Here is a 14,986-nt window from a genome sequence, read left to right as displayed (position 1 = left end):
TTCTGTTTGGTGAGCCGAAGACAATTTTCCACCTTGGTGGACAATAAAGTTATATTCAATTAAATTAAATTAAATTCAATGTCCTTCATTACTATAATTCATTACTTGTCTATGGAATCAAATGGAGGTTTCCCCGCATATGTTGTCATTTGGAATTAAGAAAGGAAAGACTGTCGAATTGTAAGGATGTGGATACAAAAGATATGGGAACATATCCCTGAGATGTAAATAAAAACCTACAGTTGATTATTCTATTTACAGTAAATTCATCATTTGGTAACTAAGTATCTGAGAAATGAGTTGATAGGACCACAGGAAAAGGCAAATAAATATGTTTATCAGCATTTATATGACTGTCACGAGGGTACAAACATGAACTTAACAACACAGTTGCACTTGCAATATTACAATGCCGAGTCCAAATAATAAGCTTACTAATTTACATGCCATGTGAATACAAAGTACTATAACTGGTCTCCGGATAAAGTGTGTGGAGTTGAGGTAATAGTGTGCACACATCCATGTGTGGGGGAGAGTTTTTGACCATGATTGAGGAAATCGGAGGTGGGGGGAACAAAGTCTGAAGATTGAAGCAGCATCTGAGGATCCTTCTTCAAGTGCCACCTCATACCAAGACAGATGGCTGGCTCTCTGTTGAGAGAAAGAGAGAGAGAGAGAGAGAGAGAGAGAGAGAGAGAGAGAGAGAGAGAGAGAGAGAGAGAGAGAGAGAGAGAGAGCAAGAGAAACCAAGGTTAAGTCCCTCACCCAAACCAACCCCCTAGCCTCCTCTATACACTTAGGGTGAGAAAATTGGATAGGTTTAATCAACATGGTATAAACACTGTCTGGCAAGGTGCAGCAGAGGGCAATGTGGAGCTATTAACAAGTTGCTAATCCTCTCAGAACTCCACAAGTCCATAAAGTGAAGGGGGCCATTACCTCAATCAGTCCCTTGAATGAGGCAGAGGTTACTCATAACACAAACCCTGAATGAATCTGCTTTGAGAATTAGTCTTCATATGACAACCGATATTTATCGGCCCGATATTTGGAAATTAACTCTTTGACTGCCAGCCATGTTCAGAGCGGAGAGCTCCACACTGCCAGACTTTTGGGGCATTTTCGCTGAACTTTGAAGACCCACCAAATATTGAATTTTCGGACTACATAAACATTGAACATATCTACCAAAACTTTAGACTCTCTTCTTTCATCAGAAAAAGAAAGTTTGTTTCTAGCCTCTTTGAGTGTTTAGAAATCGGCCGTAGAACATAGGGTGGTTTCAGCAAAAACACCTGATTTTGACCAATAAACAGAGAAAACGAGCTTTTTCTGCAGAACTTTTTATTTTATTTTATTTTTCTGCACTTTTTCTGTATCATCCGACTCTGAACTGTTTGAAGAGTCGCGCGATGGCCGCGATGCTCCGCAATGCTCCGTGCCGCAATGCTCCGCGCCGCGTTTGGCACATACCCTGATCCGTTTCGCCATTACTACAACCCACAGCAAGCCACTTCCTTCTCCAGGCTTTTATCGAACTACTGCCCCCATCTGGGACCGAAATACATTACACCCAAGTCTGAAATTCACTCGCTAGGTGTAGAACATGTCAATAACGCGATCCCCGCGAAAAAAAAAAAAAAATCTATAAGACGCCAATTGGCGTCTTTGGCAGTCAACGTTACTATTCTATAAGACGCCAATTGGCGTCTTTGGCAGTCAATGAGTTAATGTTATTAAATATTTATCAGTTTTATACAATTTTAGCCGATATAGAGCCGATAATATGAAGCTGGAAATATTTCCGGTTCTGGTTGTCGCGCTCATGATGCTGCGCCTGCGTACAGCCACGCAGTGTAGAGACGAGAGCGAAACATGGCTTCCCCGGTGTGGACATTTTTCAGAGTTTCTGAGGCAGATAGTGCGTTTGCAATTTGCAATACATGTTCGGCAAAAGTTCGGTGAACTACCGTAATAAGCCTAAAAAAGCCTAAAAAAGTATTCAAAGCCTAAAAAACTATTCAAAAAGTGCAACTTCTCTGCTTTCAGAAACTGTTTGAATGTTTTAGATTGGGCATATAGTTCATGAATTACGATAGTTTGAAGGAACGCTGTAAAATCCTGTCAGCGCCAACAGCTCCGGTTTCGGAGCAAGACGCAAATCTATCGGCATTAGTCAAATACATGCTCACATCCAGTCATCCGCTCACTGCTCTCCATCAAAAATGGCACATCCATCAATAATATTACATAATAACAACTGCTCTGATTAGATTGTTTAATACATCAACGGGGGGAAAAGCGAGATGAACTCACGAGTATCATGCTTCCTCCATTGAACGGAAAGTCCTATCTATTCCATTCAAAGTGTTTTAGCCTTCCCCCTTTCCACTGGTAATAAGGAATTGGCAAGAATAGATCGATATAAATAGATCAACATAATGCAGCACTATCATGCACAGATCAGCCTTAAAACATGTAACGTTAGATATATAACGGAGCAATGTATTTCTACGGAAAGGCTGACTGACGCGGGGCTCATACAATCTCCGCGTTTGTTATAGATACGAGTGCTCTGGTGTCTTGCTGGTAGTCAAATATATTTATTAATATATACAGCATATGGATGTTACGTGCCTGTTACCTGCCACTTTCAGTTCTAGTAGTTTAGATCTCGCAACCAGGGAAACGCCGACATGTGTTAAAGGGAGCAAGACGCGAATCTTCCGGCATTTGACTCATGAGTGAACGGCGAAAATGGCTGGATGGCACAGCTTGGGATTCCATTGAAGTTACAGGGAACTATGTGTGAAAGAGGCTTAAATGATTTCAACATTTGAAGAGTCAGAAGTGTTCTCTTTGTTGTGTTAACAATAGTGATGCAAGTTAGATTTGGTGAGATCACTATGGAATATTAAATCATCAATCTTTGCTCACTACATAGCCTTTCTTACCTTCAGGTGTGCATGAACTACAGGTTATCAACTGTGAAATTATATCTGTTCTCATATCGGTTATCATATCGGTTATCGGCCACGAGAAGCGGGTAAACATCGGTTATCGGTAGGAAAAAATGCATATTGTGCATCCCTAAAATATACCAAAAGTACAGTAAAATTCATCTTTCAGTGAACTGACGTCCAACATGGGCGTTTACCTTCAGCTATTTTGGCAAGACGCTCTTGCTCTTCCCGCACCTTCTTCTCCTCTTCCGCAACCCTCCTTTCCTCTGCACCAATAGGCTTCAGCTCATCTGAAACAGAGTTGAAGAGGACGTTTCATTAATCACTTTATATTCACTCCATTAAGTCAAGTGCAGTATGCAGTACAGTCTGAAAGATGTCCAGCACGGTCACATAATTCTTTATAAAGAAACTACAGACAAATATATATTTTAAAAAAAACTTGCTCTATTGATTTTATTGATGGCCCATTTTCTGATGGTATGCAGATGGATTAGATTCAACTTTATTGTCATTGCAGAACACAAGTATTATACAACGAAATGCAGTTTAGCATCTAACCAGAAGTGCAAATAGTAATATAAGAACATGATATAAAAAAAAAACATGACAATGATAGTGATAGGTGACAGTAAGGCATGTACGGTAGTTTAGAGGCATATACAGTTATGAGCTATGTATAGTTAAGGTAGCTTATGCACAGGAAGTAATGTGCAGATGTATAACAAGAGGCTATATCAAAAGAGGCATGTTCAATGTACAATAAACATTATGCAGAAACAACAATCAGTGTGGCTCAGTTCTGCTGGAGGTCACTTGTCTAGTACATTATGTCCTGCTGCTAACTAGCTACTGACTGCACTGCTTGAGTTGGCCATACAAAATCCGACAGCAATGATTTCAAGGGCAACTTACCATATCTCCTCTTGCCATAGACGATACCAGCTATCAAGGCAGAATACCGTGCCAACTGTAATGAAAAAATAATAATAGTGCATACAGTAGTAGTGTTAGGCCATGTGTTCCTGCAGAGTGAGAGGGGGTGTGTGTCCAAACGACCCTTGCACCTTGTGAGCAATGTGCTAACAGTCTGTAAACGAATTAACTAACCAATCAATTATTGCCATTCGACAAGCTGTCTACAGCAATAAATGAAGGAAATAAATGTTGAGGGAAAAAAACAACAGCTGGCTAGCTAGGCCGTCCCTTAGCCCGTCAGCTCTGAATGCATGTAAAACAACAACAACAACAACGACGACAACAAAACAATAGTATTTAGACCGTTAAACAGCATGTTTCAGAATGATGAATATACAAACCTTGATAAGCGGTGACACTTGCACAGGAGGGACCATGTTGTTAGCCTGTTAGCCTAGCCTGCCTGCCTGCCTGCCTGCTGGTTTCTGTGCAGCAACAACAGAGGTCACTTTATTAGCGTAAAGGATTGTGGGAATATTCCGTTTCCGAAACGGTGACGTCTAATTTTAAAACGTTTATGCTGTTGATCCGTGAATATGTACTGTGAAATTAATAATAAAATAGGATGTGTTCAGAATTTAAACTTCAGAACAAAATCATAGAAATCATTTATTTTTTAAACTTACGTCATTCATAAGACCTACCACAAGGTGTCAGCAGAGATCCATGTGAACTACCAGGACTAGAGGTTGGAAATCTCTTATTCGATATAACTTTTATTTTGTAGTGTGCTGCTAATGTCAAATGCTTATTCATTAGCATTACTTATCGGCTTCTACCATGACTCTTCTCACACAGTCAGACTGATTTTTATCATGTTTTTACTTTCAGCATGAAAATGATGCACAGAAATAATAGAGGTAATATCAGCATTTAATGGGTAAATGGTGCTATACAGGATTGTCAGTCAAATACATCTCCAATTAAAATGTACAAACAGCAAAACATAACATAACAAAAACAGCAGCATGTAAAGCCCCCCCCCCCCCCCAAAAAAATGAATCCCATCCTATCCCGCCACACACCCCACCCCCATGTTATGCATACAAATCATTGCAGATGTCAAGTCCAAGCAAGCCACTCTTAATTTAAGTTGCATTGATAACATCTTATCCAGTAAAATTACATCAAATACTGTCAACAAACAAGTGTGAGAAATAAGTACAAATCTTGATTTGAAAACTATACACATATTTAAAAATCATAGCAGCACAATTTCCATGCACTACAGACCATTGCACTGTAACTATCTCAATCAAGCACATATCAGTCAATAGCTTAAAGACTGGTAATGCGGGACGAGGCAAAAAAAATTTATCTTACAAAGTTTCAAACAGTGACAAGCTGTATCAGTGTAAAGTATCATTTTGTCCACTACAACACATGTTGAACGTCCTTAGTGTCCTCTTGGCAAATCTCACCTTGCCTCTGTGTTTCATGTTTGCGGTGTACTCGTTGGACTTGAGCTTGGAGTAGTAGTCTGAGAACTTGTTGAAGAGGATGGAGATGGGCAGGCCGTTCAAGATGATTCCAAACGAGATGCAGAAGAAAGCAAACAGACGGCCCAGGACGGTCTCTGGATAAACATCTCCGTAGCCCACAGTGGAGATGCTTACCTGGAGGGCAAAGGTCACCAAACAGTCAACAGACAACAGACGTACCTTTTGATCATACTGTAACCACACGTGCTTGCTCACAGACCCTAACCATACACATGTTAATGTGGAAATGAGCTGGTTTCTTTTGTTTTGTGCCAGATCTTTAGAACACAGTGTAATCTTATTAAGGTGTGAAGCCACCATCTAGGAACCTAACACGCAAGCAGCACACCAGTTCATCTGAAATGGTTACTCTGTTTTTCAGCTTATCGTTGAGTTAATAGAAAAAGCCAACTGCCAAATCTACTGACCATTCAGTATGTTTCTGCAATCATGAATCAAAGCAACTGTGCCTGTATCTACTTGACAGAGAGTGTCATCACGTTTTACATTAATATAATAATAATCCCAATAATAATCCTATACCTGTGTAGTTACTCTGAAATTACTCCAACATTGTATTAACATGATATATGATATATGATGATATATGATGATACATGATATATATATACTGTATATAGGTAGGTAGGAGAACTAAGTGGCATAAGCTGGTTTAGTGCTTTTTCTAACTATGTTCAATACTTTTTTTTTTTAACTATGTTCAGTTCTTTCCTGTGTCATTCCCCTTCATTGCACATACCTTTTTAAATTGATTTTTTAATGGATTGTGTTACAATTTATTTAGCTGTGTAGTTTTATTTAGTTAATACCAATGTGGTCTTAAGTTCATGTGAATAGCTGCAATGGAACTATGTTGAATTAAAACATGCAAACACTGTACAATGCAAATACCATTACTATGTAACAACATGTTAGTTAATACAATTTAGTAGTTAAAGCACTAATACACTGGTATAATGGATACTTGTAAAGTGTTACCTAACATACATTCTTTCTTGATCCAGGTGATGACCAACCGTAACACAACAGACAATGATATACTTACAGCTGCCCACCACCACGCAGCGGGAATGCTGGTGAAGTTTGTGTTGGGCATGTCATGCTCCACGCTGTAAACCATGGCCGAGAAGGAGAAGATGCCCATCGCGATGAAGAGGAAGAGGCAGCCCACCTGCTGGTAACACTGACGCAGCGTGAAGCCGAACGCCCGCAGGCCCGTGGAGTGCCGCGCCAGCTTCAGGATACGGAAGATGCGCATGAGCCTCATGATCCGCAGCACCTGGCCCACCTTCCCCACATGCCCCACGGTCTTCACGTCCTTCTCGTGCTGCTGGTTATCGAAGCACTCCAACGCCATCTGGAAGTACTGAGGTAGGATGGCGATCAGATCCACCGTGTTCAGGACACTCCGGGAGAAGGTGTGGAAGTCCGGCGTGGACACCAGCCGCAGCAGATACTCCATGGTGAAAAAGGCAATGCACAGAGACTCCACGTATTCACAGTAGGTCTTGCCGCTGAGCTGACCCGACGCGGCCTTGTACTGCATCTCCTCCACTGTGTTCAGCATCATGGCGACCAGGGACACCACCACAAAGAGACTGGAGGTCAAGGCCATGAGCTTGGCGGCGACCGAGGAGAAGGGCTTCTCCATCAGGTTCCAGATGACCCTGCGGTTGTGGCCCATGAACATGTCGTGGAACATCTCCTCGTTCTCCTCGATCTCCCCCTCCGCCTCTAGTTCCCGCTGGATCTTCAGCTGCTCGTTGATCTCGTCCTGCCTCTCCTCGAAGGAGATGCGGCAGCAGCGGTGGGTGTTCTTGATCCTCACCCCCCAGTAGTTGATCTCCTCCAGGTAGTTGCGGGGGCACAGCTCGTCCTTGATCCAGAGCACCCCGGTCCGGTAGAAGTTGTAGACGCTGTGGAACACATCTGGGTCCCTGTCGAAGAAGTACTCGTTGGTCGTCACCATGTAGTCGTCGCACAGGTCTAACTTCCTGTTGTGATCTGTGTAGGTGGCCAGCCGCCCAACCCTCGTTTTGGGGTACCTGGATGCCACCCTTTGAGATATCTTAAAGGACTTACCCCCGACGTTGATGTTGAGATTGTAGTCTTTTTTAGGGGAATTGAGCCTCGAGAGAGGCCTCTCGTCGTCGTCGTCATCGTCATACTCGTAGATGTCATAAATGTCCCTGCTCAGATCCTGCATGGAGTTCCATTCCTTCAAACAGCTGTCCTTGACAAACGGCAGAATGCTGTCTTCTGCGTTTGAAGGGGTACTGTTTGGTCCACTGACTTTGTAGTTGGGGAAGAGGCTCTGCCTCCGGCCAAACATGTTGAGAATCTAGCTGGTGCTCCCAATGTCGATTCCCCAGGGCAGGCTATACAGCAGACGGCACGTTCAAGCACAGAGGACGTGAGCAAGATGAATTGCGGACCCATTCATGTCGCTGACTGAGAGGATCTGTGTGCTTACAGAACATTTAAATACCATTATCCCCTTCCAAGCTCCCTGGCTGTGGTGACATCTGTCTCGAGTCTCAATGAAAGTCTCGATGAATGAACTTCTGTAACTCACTTCCAAACTGTTACCCTGTCAAGTCAAACTGACTGTAAGGTGAAAAATACTGATACCGAGTTCGATAGTAAGATAGTAAGTCTGTTTAGTGATGTTTAAGGTAGAGAGGCTGGCAGATGACACAACTGAACCCTGCTCCACAGATATTGCTGAGCACATGCATTCATTAATGCTGGCCAAGGACTGAGCTCCTGTTCAGTAATCTATATGTAATCCTTTCCCATATAAGAAGGTAAAGACTTGATTGTGGCTCATATCACCAAAGCAGAACCAAAGAGAATTATATTGGAGGCTATTGTATATTGTAGGCTAAATTTAGATACATTTAAATTTAACTTTCTTTCTAGTTTCCTTTTTTCCCAGAAAGATTAATATATAATGAACATTAATTTTGTTGTTTATTTGGATTTATTTATTTAGTTGTCCATTGTTATTGACATGGGGACTCCATGTTTTCAAGGAAAACAAAGGGGGGTGTGGGGGTGTTTAAAGAGGATAAAGGCATAACACCATTAGCCTGTGGGACAGGTGTCGGGGATTGAGGGGTCCCTCACAGCATATGAATGAAAGCCACTTGCTCTGTTTGACGAGATTCTCAATGTCATAAAGGATATTACACATTAATAACAACATCAATACTAGAACAATGAAAGGAGTAGTGATGGTGGGCAGTGATTACAGAGGATATTGTCAATCAAAACAACTCCAGCCATTTTGTCTGTCTGACATTGGTGGAATCCTCTTACCGGATATCAGATGATTGACATGTTGATTAAAATGTCACGCCTCACACTTCCTTCTAGTCTGCTAGCTCCTCCCATTCTTTCCTGCCTGTCCTTGTATGTGTTGTGTGTGTGTGGGCATGGCCAGGCTCCGGTTCTCTGTCATGTTATCCATCATCTGTTCCACCTGCTCATTCTACACACCTCAGGATCATTGGCGTCATCACCCCATCATTAGCCCTGCTATAGAGACCGGTCCAGCCTTCACTTCACAACTCTGCCAGATCGTAGCTTCAGTTTACACTTGTTAGTTCGCGCTTCCAGCATTCTGACCCGTTCTCCCTGTGCCTGCGGTATTCCAGCCTGACTCCTGCAGCCGACTCCTGTCTGCCCTGCCCTGCCTGACCTGTCCACTGACCTGCCTGCCTGCTTCACCATGCTTCAGCTCTGCCCCTACCCCTCGTCATTAAATAAATACACCCAGCTTTGGATTTAACCATCTACTGCCTTTCTGTGTTCTGTGCTTGTGTTCACCTGTCTGACCATCACATACAAGGTCTTCATGATCAGACACACATGCAATTTCCATTCTGGCCATTTACAATATCAGTTAGTTCCTGTGTTTTTGTTGTTGTTGTTGTTGTTTTTTCTTTTCTTTTCTAGCACCAGGGGAGCCACCCCTCCCAAATTCCGTTGTTTGGTAACTGTACTATAGCAATGACAATAAAGACCATTCATTCATTCATTTTACCTGCTCCGTCTCAACCAGAGTTGACTGCTTAAAGCAATTAAGGACTTTACCTTTACATTTAAATTCCCAGGCTTACAGTTTTTCTCAATTGCTAAAACACATTTCACAAAACTTTCCTCCATTTTCCCAAAACTCTAAACACAACACACTTTTCTAAAGCTACATAAACAAAACCACACCTTCTCTCTTCAAAATTCAAACTTTCACACCAAAACAGCTGCTCAAAGCCTGCAAAAATGTAAACACTATAAGCATCATTACAGACTACAACAAAACAACTGAAAACACAATGTTCAGTGTGTGAGAATGTTCTTTTTTTTCACAACTGCCAAAGCACATTTTTAGAAACCTTAGTATCTGTTCTCAGAATATATCACTGTAGAGTATTGGGCATTCATAGATGTGTGTGTTTCATATGAACAGTATGTAAATCTACAGAAAATACAGTATGTATGTTGTTGGAAAATATCCTTTTACAGTATGTATATGTTCTTCATGAATGTTTTACTGTAATGCTTGGCTAATTTTACTATATAACTAAAAGACATTACAGTACAGTAAATCGAACTTTATCTTACGTGTGGACAATCGACTTCTTTCTAAACTTAGGGATCTCTTGACCATTCTGAAGTACGCATTCACCCACAGGGGTGGGTGAGAGTTACAGTAATTGAAATAGTATAACTTCCTTCAATGTTACTGTTGTGTACCTACTGTGGTTAGTAGGCTACTCAAATAAACACGGAGAAACGGACTGTAGTTTACTAGCTTCTTTACTTGGAGTAATGACAACGTTACATTGCATGTCACATCCTACATAGGAATGCTGGGAGGTACGTCCAACAGGTACGTAATAACGTAGTGACGTAACGTACTCAGGCCAGGTAGAATAAACAATGCTAGAGCAATAGATGCAAACCCAAATACTCTACAACTCCTCCCCTTCTAGATAACAACAACATTAAACACCATAGCATTTACTAGGTTGAACATAACTAACAATACCCTTGCTTTAAACGGATAACTAAACACACTAGTGTCTTATTCAGAGAGATAGTTTGTCTGGAGGTCTGTGGGTGCGTGTTGGATAACGTCTCTCCTCCGGGGGGGTGACCCCCGGGCTCGCACCACCAGCAGGGAGACCCAGGCGTGGGGTCAGGGGCCGACCAGGGCTAGGCAGACACCCCGTTTCACGGTCGGAGGTCGGCAGGCCCAGGCTCTCCTGAGCAGTGTTGGAGGTAGGCAGGCTCAGGCTCTCCTGAGCAGCGGTGATACGTGCAGCAGGATCCACCACCTCTTCTGCAGTGCGTACCTCTGACCTCCGTAGTTGGTCAAGGTGGCGTCGCCAGACAGTGTCAGGAGCTACTTCTACAGTGTAGGACAAGGGCCCTTGTCTTTCTTTGATTATGCCGGGCACCCACTTGTGTTCTCCACGGTAATCCCTGGCCAGCACAGTCTGTCCAATCTCTAGTTGACGTGTTTCCCTGTCGTGCGCCCTTAGACCCTGTCTGATCTGCCGATCCATTACAGTCCGCCGCAGATTTGGCTTAAGCAAGTCCAGTCTTGAGCGTAACCCACGTCCCAGGAACAGCATACCGGGTGTCCGGTTGGTAGTAGCGTGAGTGGCGTTACGGTAGGCAAACAGGACATTGGCCAGCTTCTGACGTAGAGAGAGAGAGGCATCTGCCATAGCTCGCAGACCTTGTTTTAGGGTTTGTACGAACCTCTCAGCGAGCCCGTTGGTAGCCGGATGATAGGGGGCTGATGTTATGTGGCGAATTCCATTGAGCTTCAGGAACATCTGGAATTCATTAGCCGTGAATTGAGGACCATTGTCACTCACCAACTGTTCGGGGATACCAGTTCTTGCAAAGAGGCTTCTCAACACGTCGATCGTGTGGGCTGTTGTCGTGGAGCTCATGGTGAACACTTCTGGCCACTTTGAACATGCATCGACCACCACTAGGAATGTTGTCCCCATGAATGGACCGGCGAAATCAATGTGGATACGTTGCCATGGCGATGCAGGCCATTCCCAGGCATGGAGAGGTGCAACTGTCGGCTCATTCTGTACACGCTGGCAGCCAGAGCAATGCATGGCGAGCTGTTCTATCTGTTGGTCAATCCCCGGCTACCAGACGTAGCTCCTGGCGAGTGCTTTCATCTTCACCACTCCCAGATGGCCACTGTGTAGCTCTTCCAGCACCCTGGACCTGAGCTTGGTGGGGATGACGATCCTCATTCCCCACATAAGGCATGCAGAGTCAATGGTGAGCTCGTCCCTACGTCGGTAATAGGGAGTGAGGGGAGACCCTTCGTGGGTTGTCCAGCCAGTCTGCGTTGCTCTGTACCCTTGTGAGAGAGTTGCATCTTTCCGGGTCTCTCTCTCAATCATTTCCGCCGTCACCGGGAGGCTTTCGAGTTGCATGAGTGTGAACAACTCCACCGGTTCCTTGTCCCCCTTTGTCGTTGTTGCTGTGTCAAGTGGCAGCCTGGACAACCCGTCTGCGTTGGCGTGTTGCAGTGTTCTCTTGAATTCGATCTTGTACCGGTGCCCTCCTAGGAACAGGGCCCAGCGTTGCATCCGTGCTGCAGCTGTCACGGGAATCGCCTTCTGGGGGTTGAATATCGAGACCAGCGGTTGATGGTCAGTCACCAGGATGAACTCCCTGCCGTACAGGTACTGGTTAAACCGTTTTACGCCCCAGACCAGGCCCAACGCCTCCTTGTCTATTTGAGAGTAATTCTTCTCGGCCGGGGCCAGGGAGCGTGAGGCGAACGCTATTGGTCTTTCGGTCCCGTCCCGCATCACATGTGACATAACGGCTCCTATACCATACGGCGAAGCGTCGCATGCTAACTTCACAGGCAAGGAGGGGTCGTAGTGTGTGAGTACTGTCTCCGATGTCACAAGCTTCTTCACTTCCTGGAAGGCCTGTTCACATTCTGTGGTCCATTTCCATTTCCGTTCTGCCTGAAGTAGTTGGTTCAACGGGTAGAGCACCGTGGACAGGTTAGGCATGAACCGGTTGTAGTGGTTGATGAATCCGAGAAACGACCTCAGCTGCTGTACATCCTGTGGCTGAGGAGCCTCCATGACGGCCTCGAATTTCTCTTTGCATCTATGCAAGCCCTGTGCATCGATGGTGTGGCCACAGTATGTGATACATGATTTAAAAAACTCACACTTGTCACGTCTGGCCCGAAGTCCGTAGTCTTGAAGTCTCTGTAAGACCTTCTGGAGGTTCTCCAGGTGTTCGTTATCGTTGGCCCCCGTCACAATGATATCATCTAAGTAGCACTGTGTGCCTGGAATCCCTTGTAACACCTGATCCATGGCTCCCTGCCATATGGCCGGGGCAGAGGCCACTCCGAAGACCAGCCTGTTGTATCGGTACAGGCCTTTCAAAGTGTTTATCGTCAGGAACATCTTCGAGTCTTCTTCTATCTCCATCTGTAGATAGGCTTCAGCCAGGTCCACCTTGGTGAACCGTTTTCCACTGGCCAGGTTTGCGAAGATGTCCTCAACCCTGGGTAATGGATATTGTTCTGCTTGTAGCACAGGATTGATGGTGATCTTGAAGTCTCCACACAGCCTCACTGCCCCTGACTTCTTTGCTACTGGGACAACGGGTGTGGCCCATGGACTCCAGTCTACCTTGGACAGGATCCCATCAGCTTCCAGCCGGTCCAGCTCAGCTTCCACTTTCTGTCGTATGGCGTATGGAACTGGGCGTGCTTTGTGGAAACGTGGGTTGGCTCCGTCTTGGAGAACGATTTTTCCCTTGATGTGTTTTAACGTCCCGATGCCGTCTTGGAATACAGGTGCTGCGGCATCCAAGACTTTCTCCAGTTTCACCTCTGTGGACTTGTGAGTGGGGTTTGGCGCCACCTGCAGGCTCTTAATGGATTTCCAGTCCAGCTGCAGCTTCCTCAGCCAGTCTCGCCCCCACAACGCTGGTCCTCCTCTTCTTACGACGTACAAGTCCAAAATGCATTGTTGACCATTGTGTTGTACATCCACAGGCAGTACTCCGAGGGGCTTGATTTTCTCTCCAGTGTATGTTTTTAGGAGGATAGATGATGGGTTCAGCTTCTGGTCTCCAAAGTACTTCACAAAGTCAATGTGTGCCATCACTGACACTGCAGAGCCGGTATCCAGTTCCATTTGTACTTGTTTGCCATTCACCTGTGGTGCAAGCCAGATAGCTTCCCTGCCGCCTCCTTTGACATGGTAAACATCCAAGCTATTGGTATGTTCACTCTCCTCGTCTGACTCGTCGTCTGCAGCCTCCTGTTCACTCTTGATTTTCCCGAGCGACACACCCTCTGGATATGTCCAGTTTTGTTACATAGTCTGCAGACTTCGTCTTTAAAACTACACTGTGATGGGGAATGTGAGCCCCTCCCACACCTGTAACACAGTTCTTGCTCTCTTGTTTGTGTGACGGTTGCCATTTTGTTTACATTTACTGCCTTTACTCCTGTCTGCAGTTCAACAGCATCCCTGGCTGCTGTTTCCATTGAGACTGCGATTTCCACTGCCCTTTTGAACGTGAGGCCGGCCTCTGTTAGCAGTCTCTTCCGTATGGCCTCACCAAGAATGCCACATACCAAACGGTCTCTCAACGCATCATTCAGTCCATTTGCAAATTCACAATGTTCAGTGAGTCTCTTCAGCTCAGCCACGTAACTGACTATGGATTCACCCTAGGCTCTAAGCACCGCTGATTTAATACGTTCGTAAGATTTACAATCAGCGGGACCCAACGCGGAGTATGCCTTCTGGGCTTTACCGGTAAACACACATTGTAATGTTGTGTATTTCTCTTATTAGTTATGAATCAAAGAACAGTTATTGAGTTTAAGACGATTTAATTAAAGTTACAAAAACAGGGTATACGTATACCAACAGCTAGAGCCTTGTGTCTGTCCTCCTCTGCTGGGATCCGCTGGTCAAGCGGCCCCCCCTTGGGTCTCAACCCTATTCATCCACAATATGCAAATACAGTCACAGGTCATAGCCTATCACCTTATCCAGATGGCCATGAGGGCCGTCCCCTGTGATGTCACCACGGCCCCAAGTCCGAGGGCTGGTCAGATTACAAGAGCCATTGCACAACACTAGAAAATAGGATATATATAGTAGAAAATATACGACACATCCCCCCTCGGACCACCCAGAGGGTGTTCCGAAACTAAACGACCACAAAACAAAAACAAAAACACAAAACCCCACATAAAAAATAAATAAATAAATAAATAAAATATAATTTTTTTTTTTTTTTAAATAAACAACAACAAACAGAAAAACTACACCAACACACAACACAAGAAGCACAATAACACAGACCAACCCAGGACCAGTATTAGGACCCAAAGATATCATAAACAAAAAATAGAAAACAACCAATAATAAAAAGAATCTTGAAAATAACAATCACAATTAAACTAAACACAGTTCATCATGCACAAATCAATACAGAAACTTCCAA

The 14,986-nt window shown here is 44.3% G+C and overlaps 1 protein-coding gene across 1 annotated transcript; it reads right to left on the bottom strand.

Annotated features, from left to right (window-relative positions):
- Positions 1-5,290: 5,290 nt before the first annotated feature.
- kcnv2b (potassium channel, subfamily V, member 2b) lies at positions 5,291-7,775 on the bottom strand (the record flags this gene model as incomplete). The annotated part of the gene is made up of 2 exons (XM_080531552.1): positions 5,291-5,557; positions 6,489-7,775. 2 exons carry the CDS (start codon positions 7,773-7,775, stop codon positions 5,291-5,293), a joined length of 1,554 nt encoding a protein of 517 aa, XP_080387678.1.
- Between the last annotated feature and the right edge of the window lie 7,211 nt (positions 7,776-14,986).

This window comes from Nansenia antarctica, assembly GCF_963989245.1.
Source record: "Nansenia antarctica genome assembly, chromosome: 5".
Lineage (NCBI taxonomy): Eukaryota > Metazoa > Chordata > Actinopteri > Argentiniformes > Microstomatidae > Nansenia > Nansenia antarctica.
This window is presented reverse-complemented; position numbering and strand designations above follow the sequence as displayed.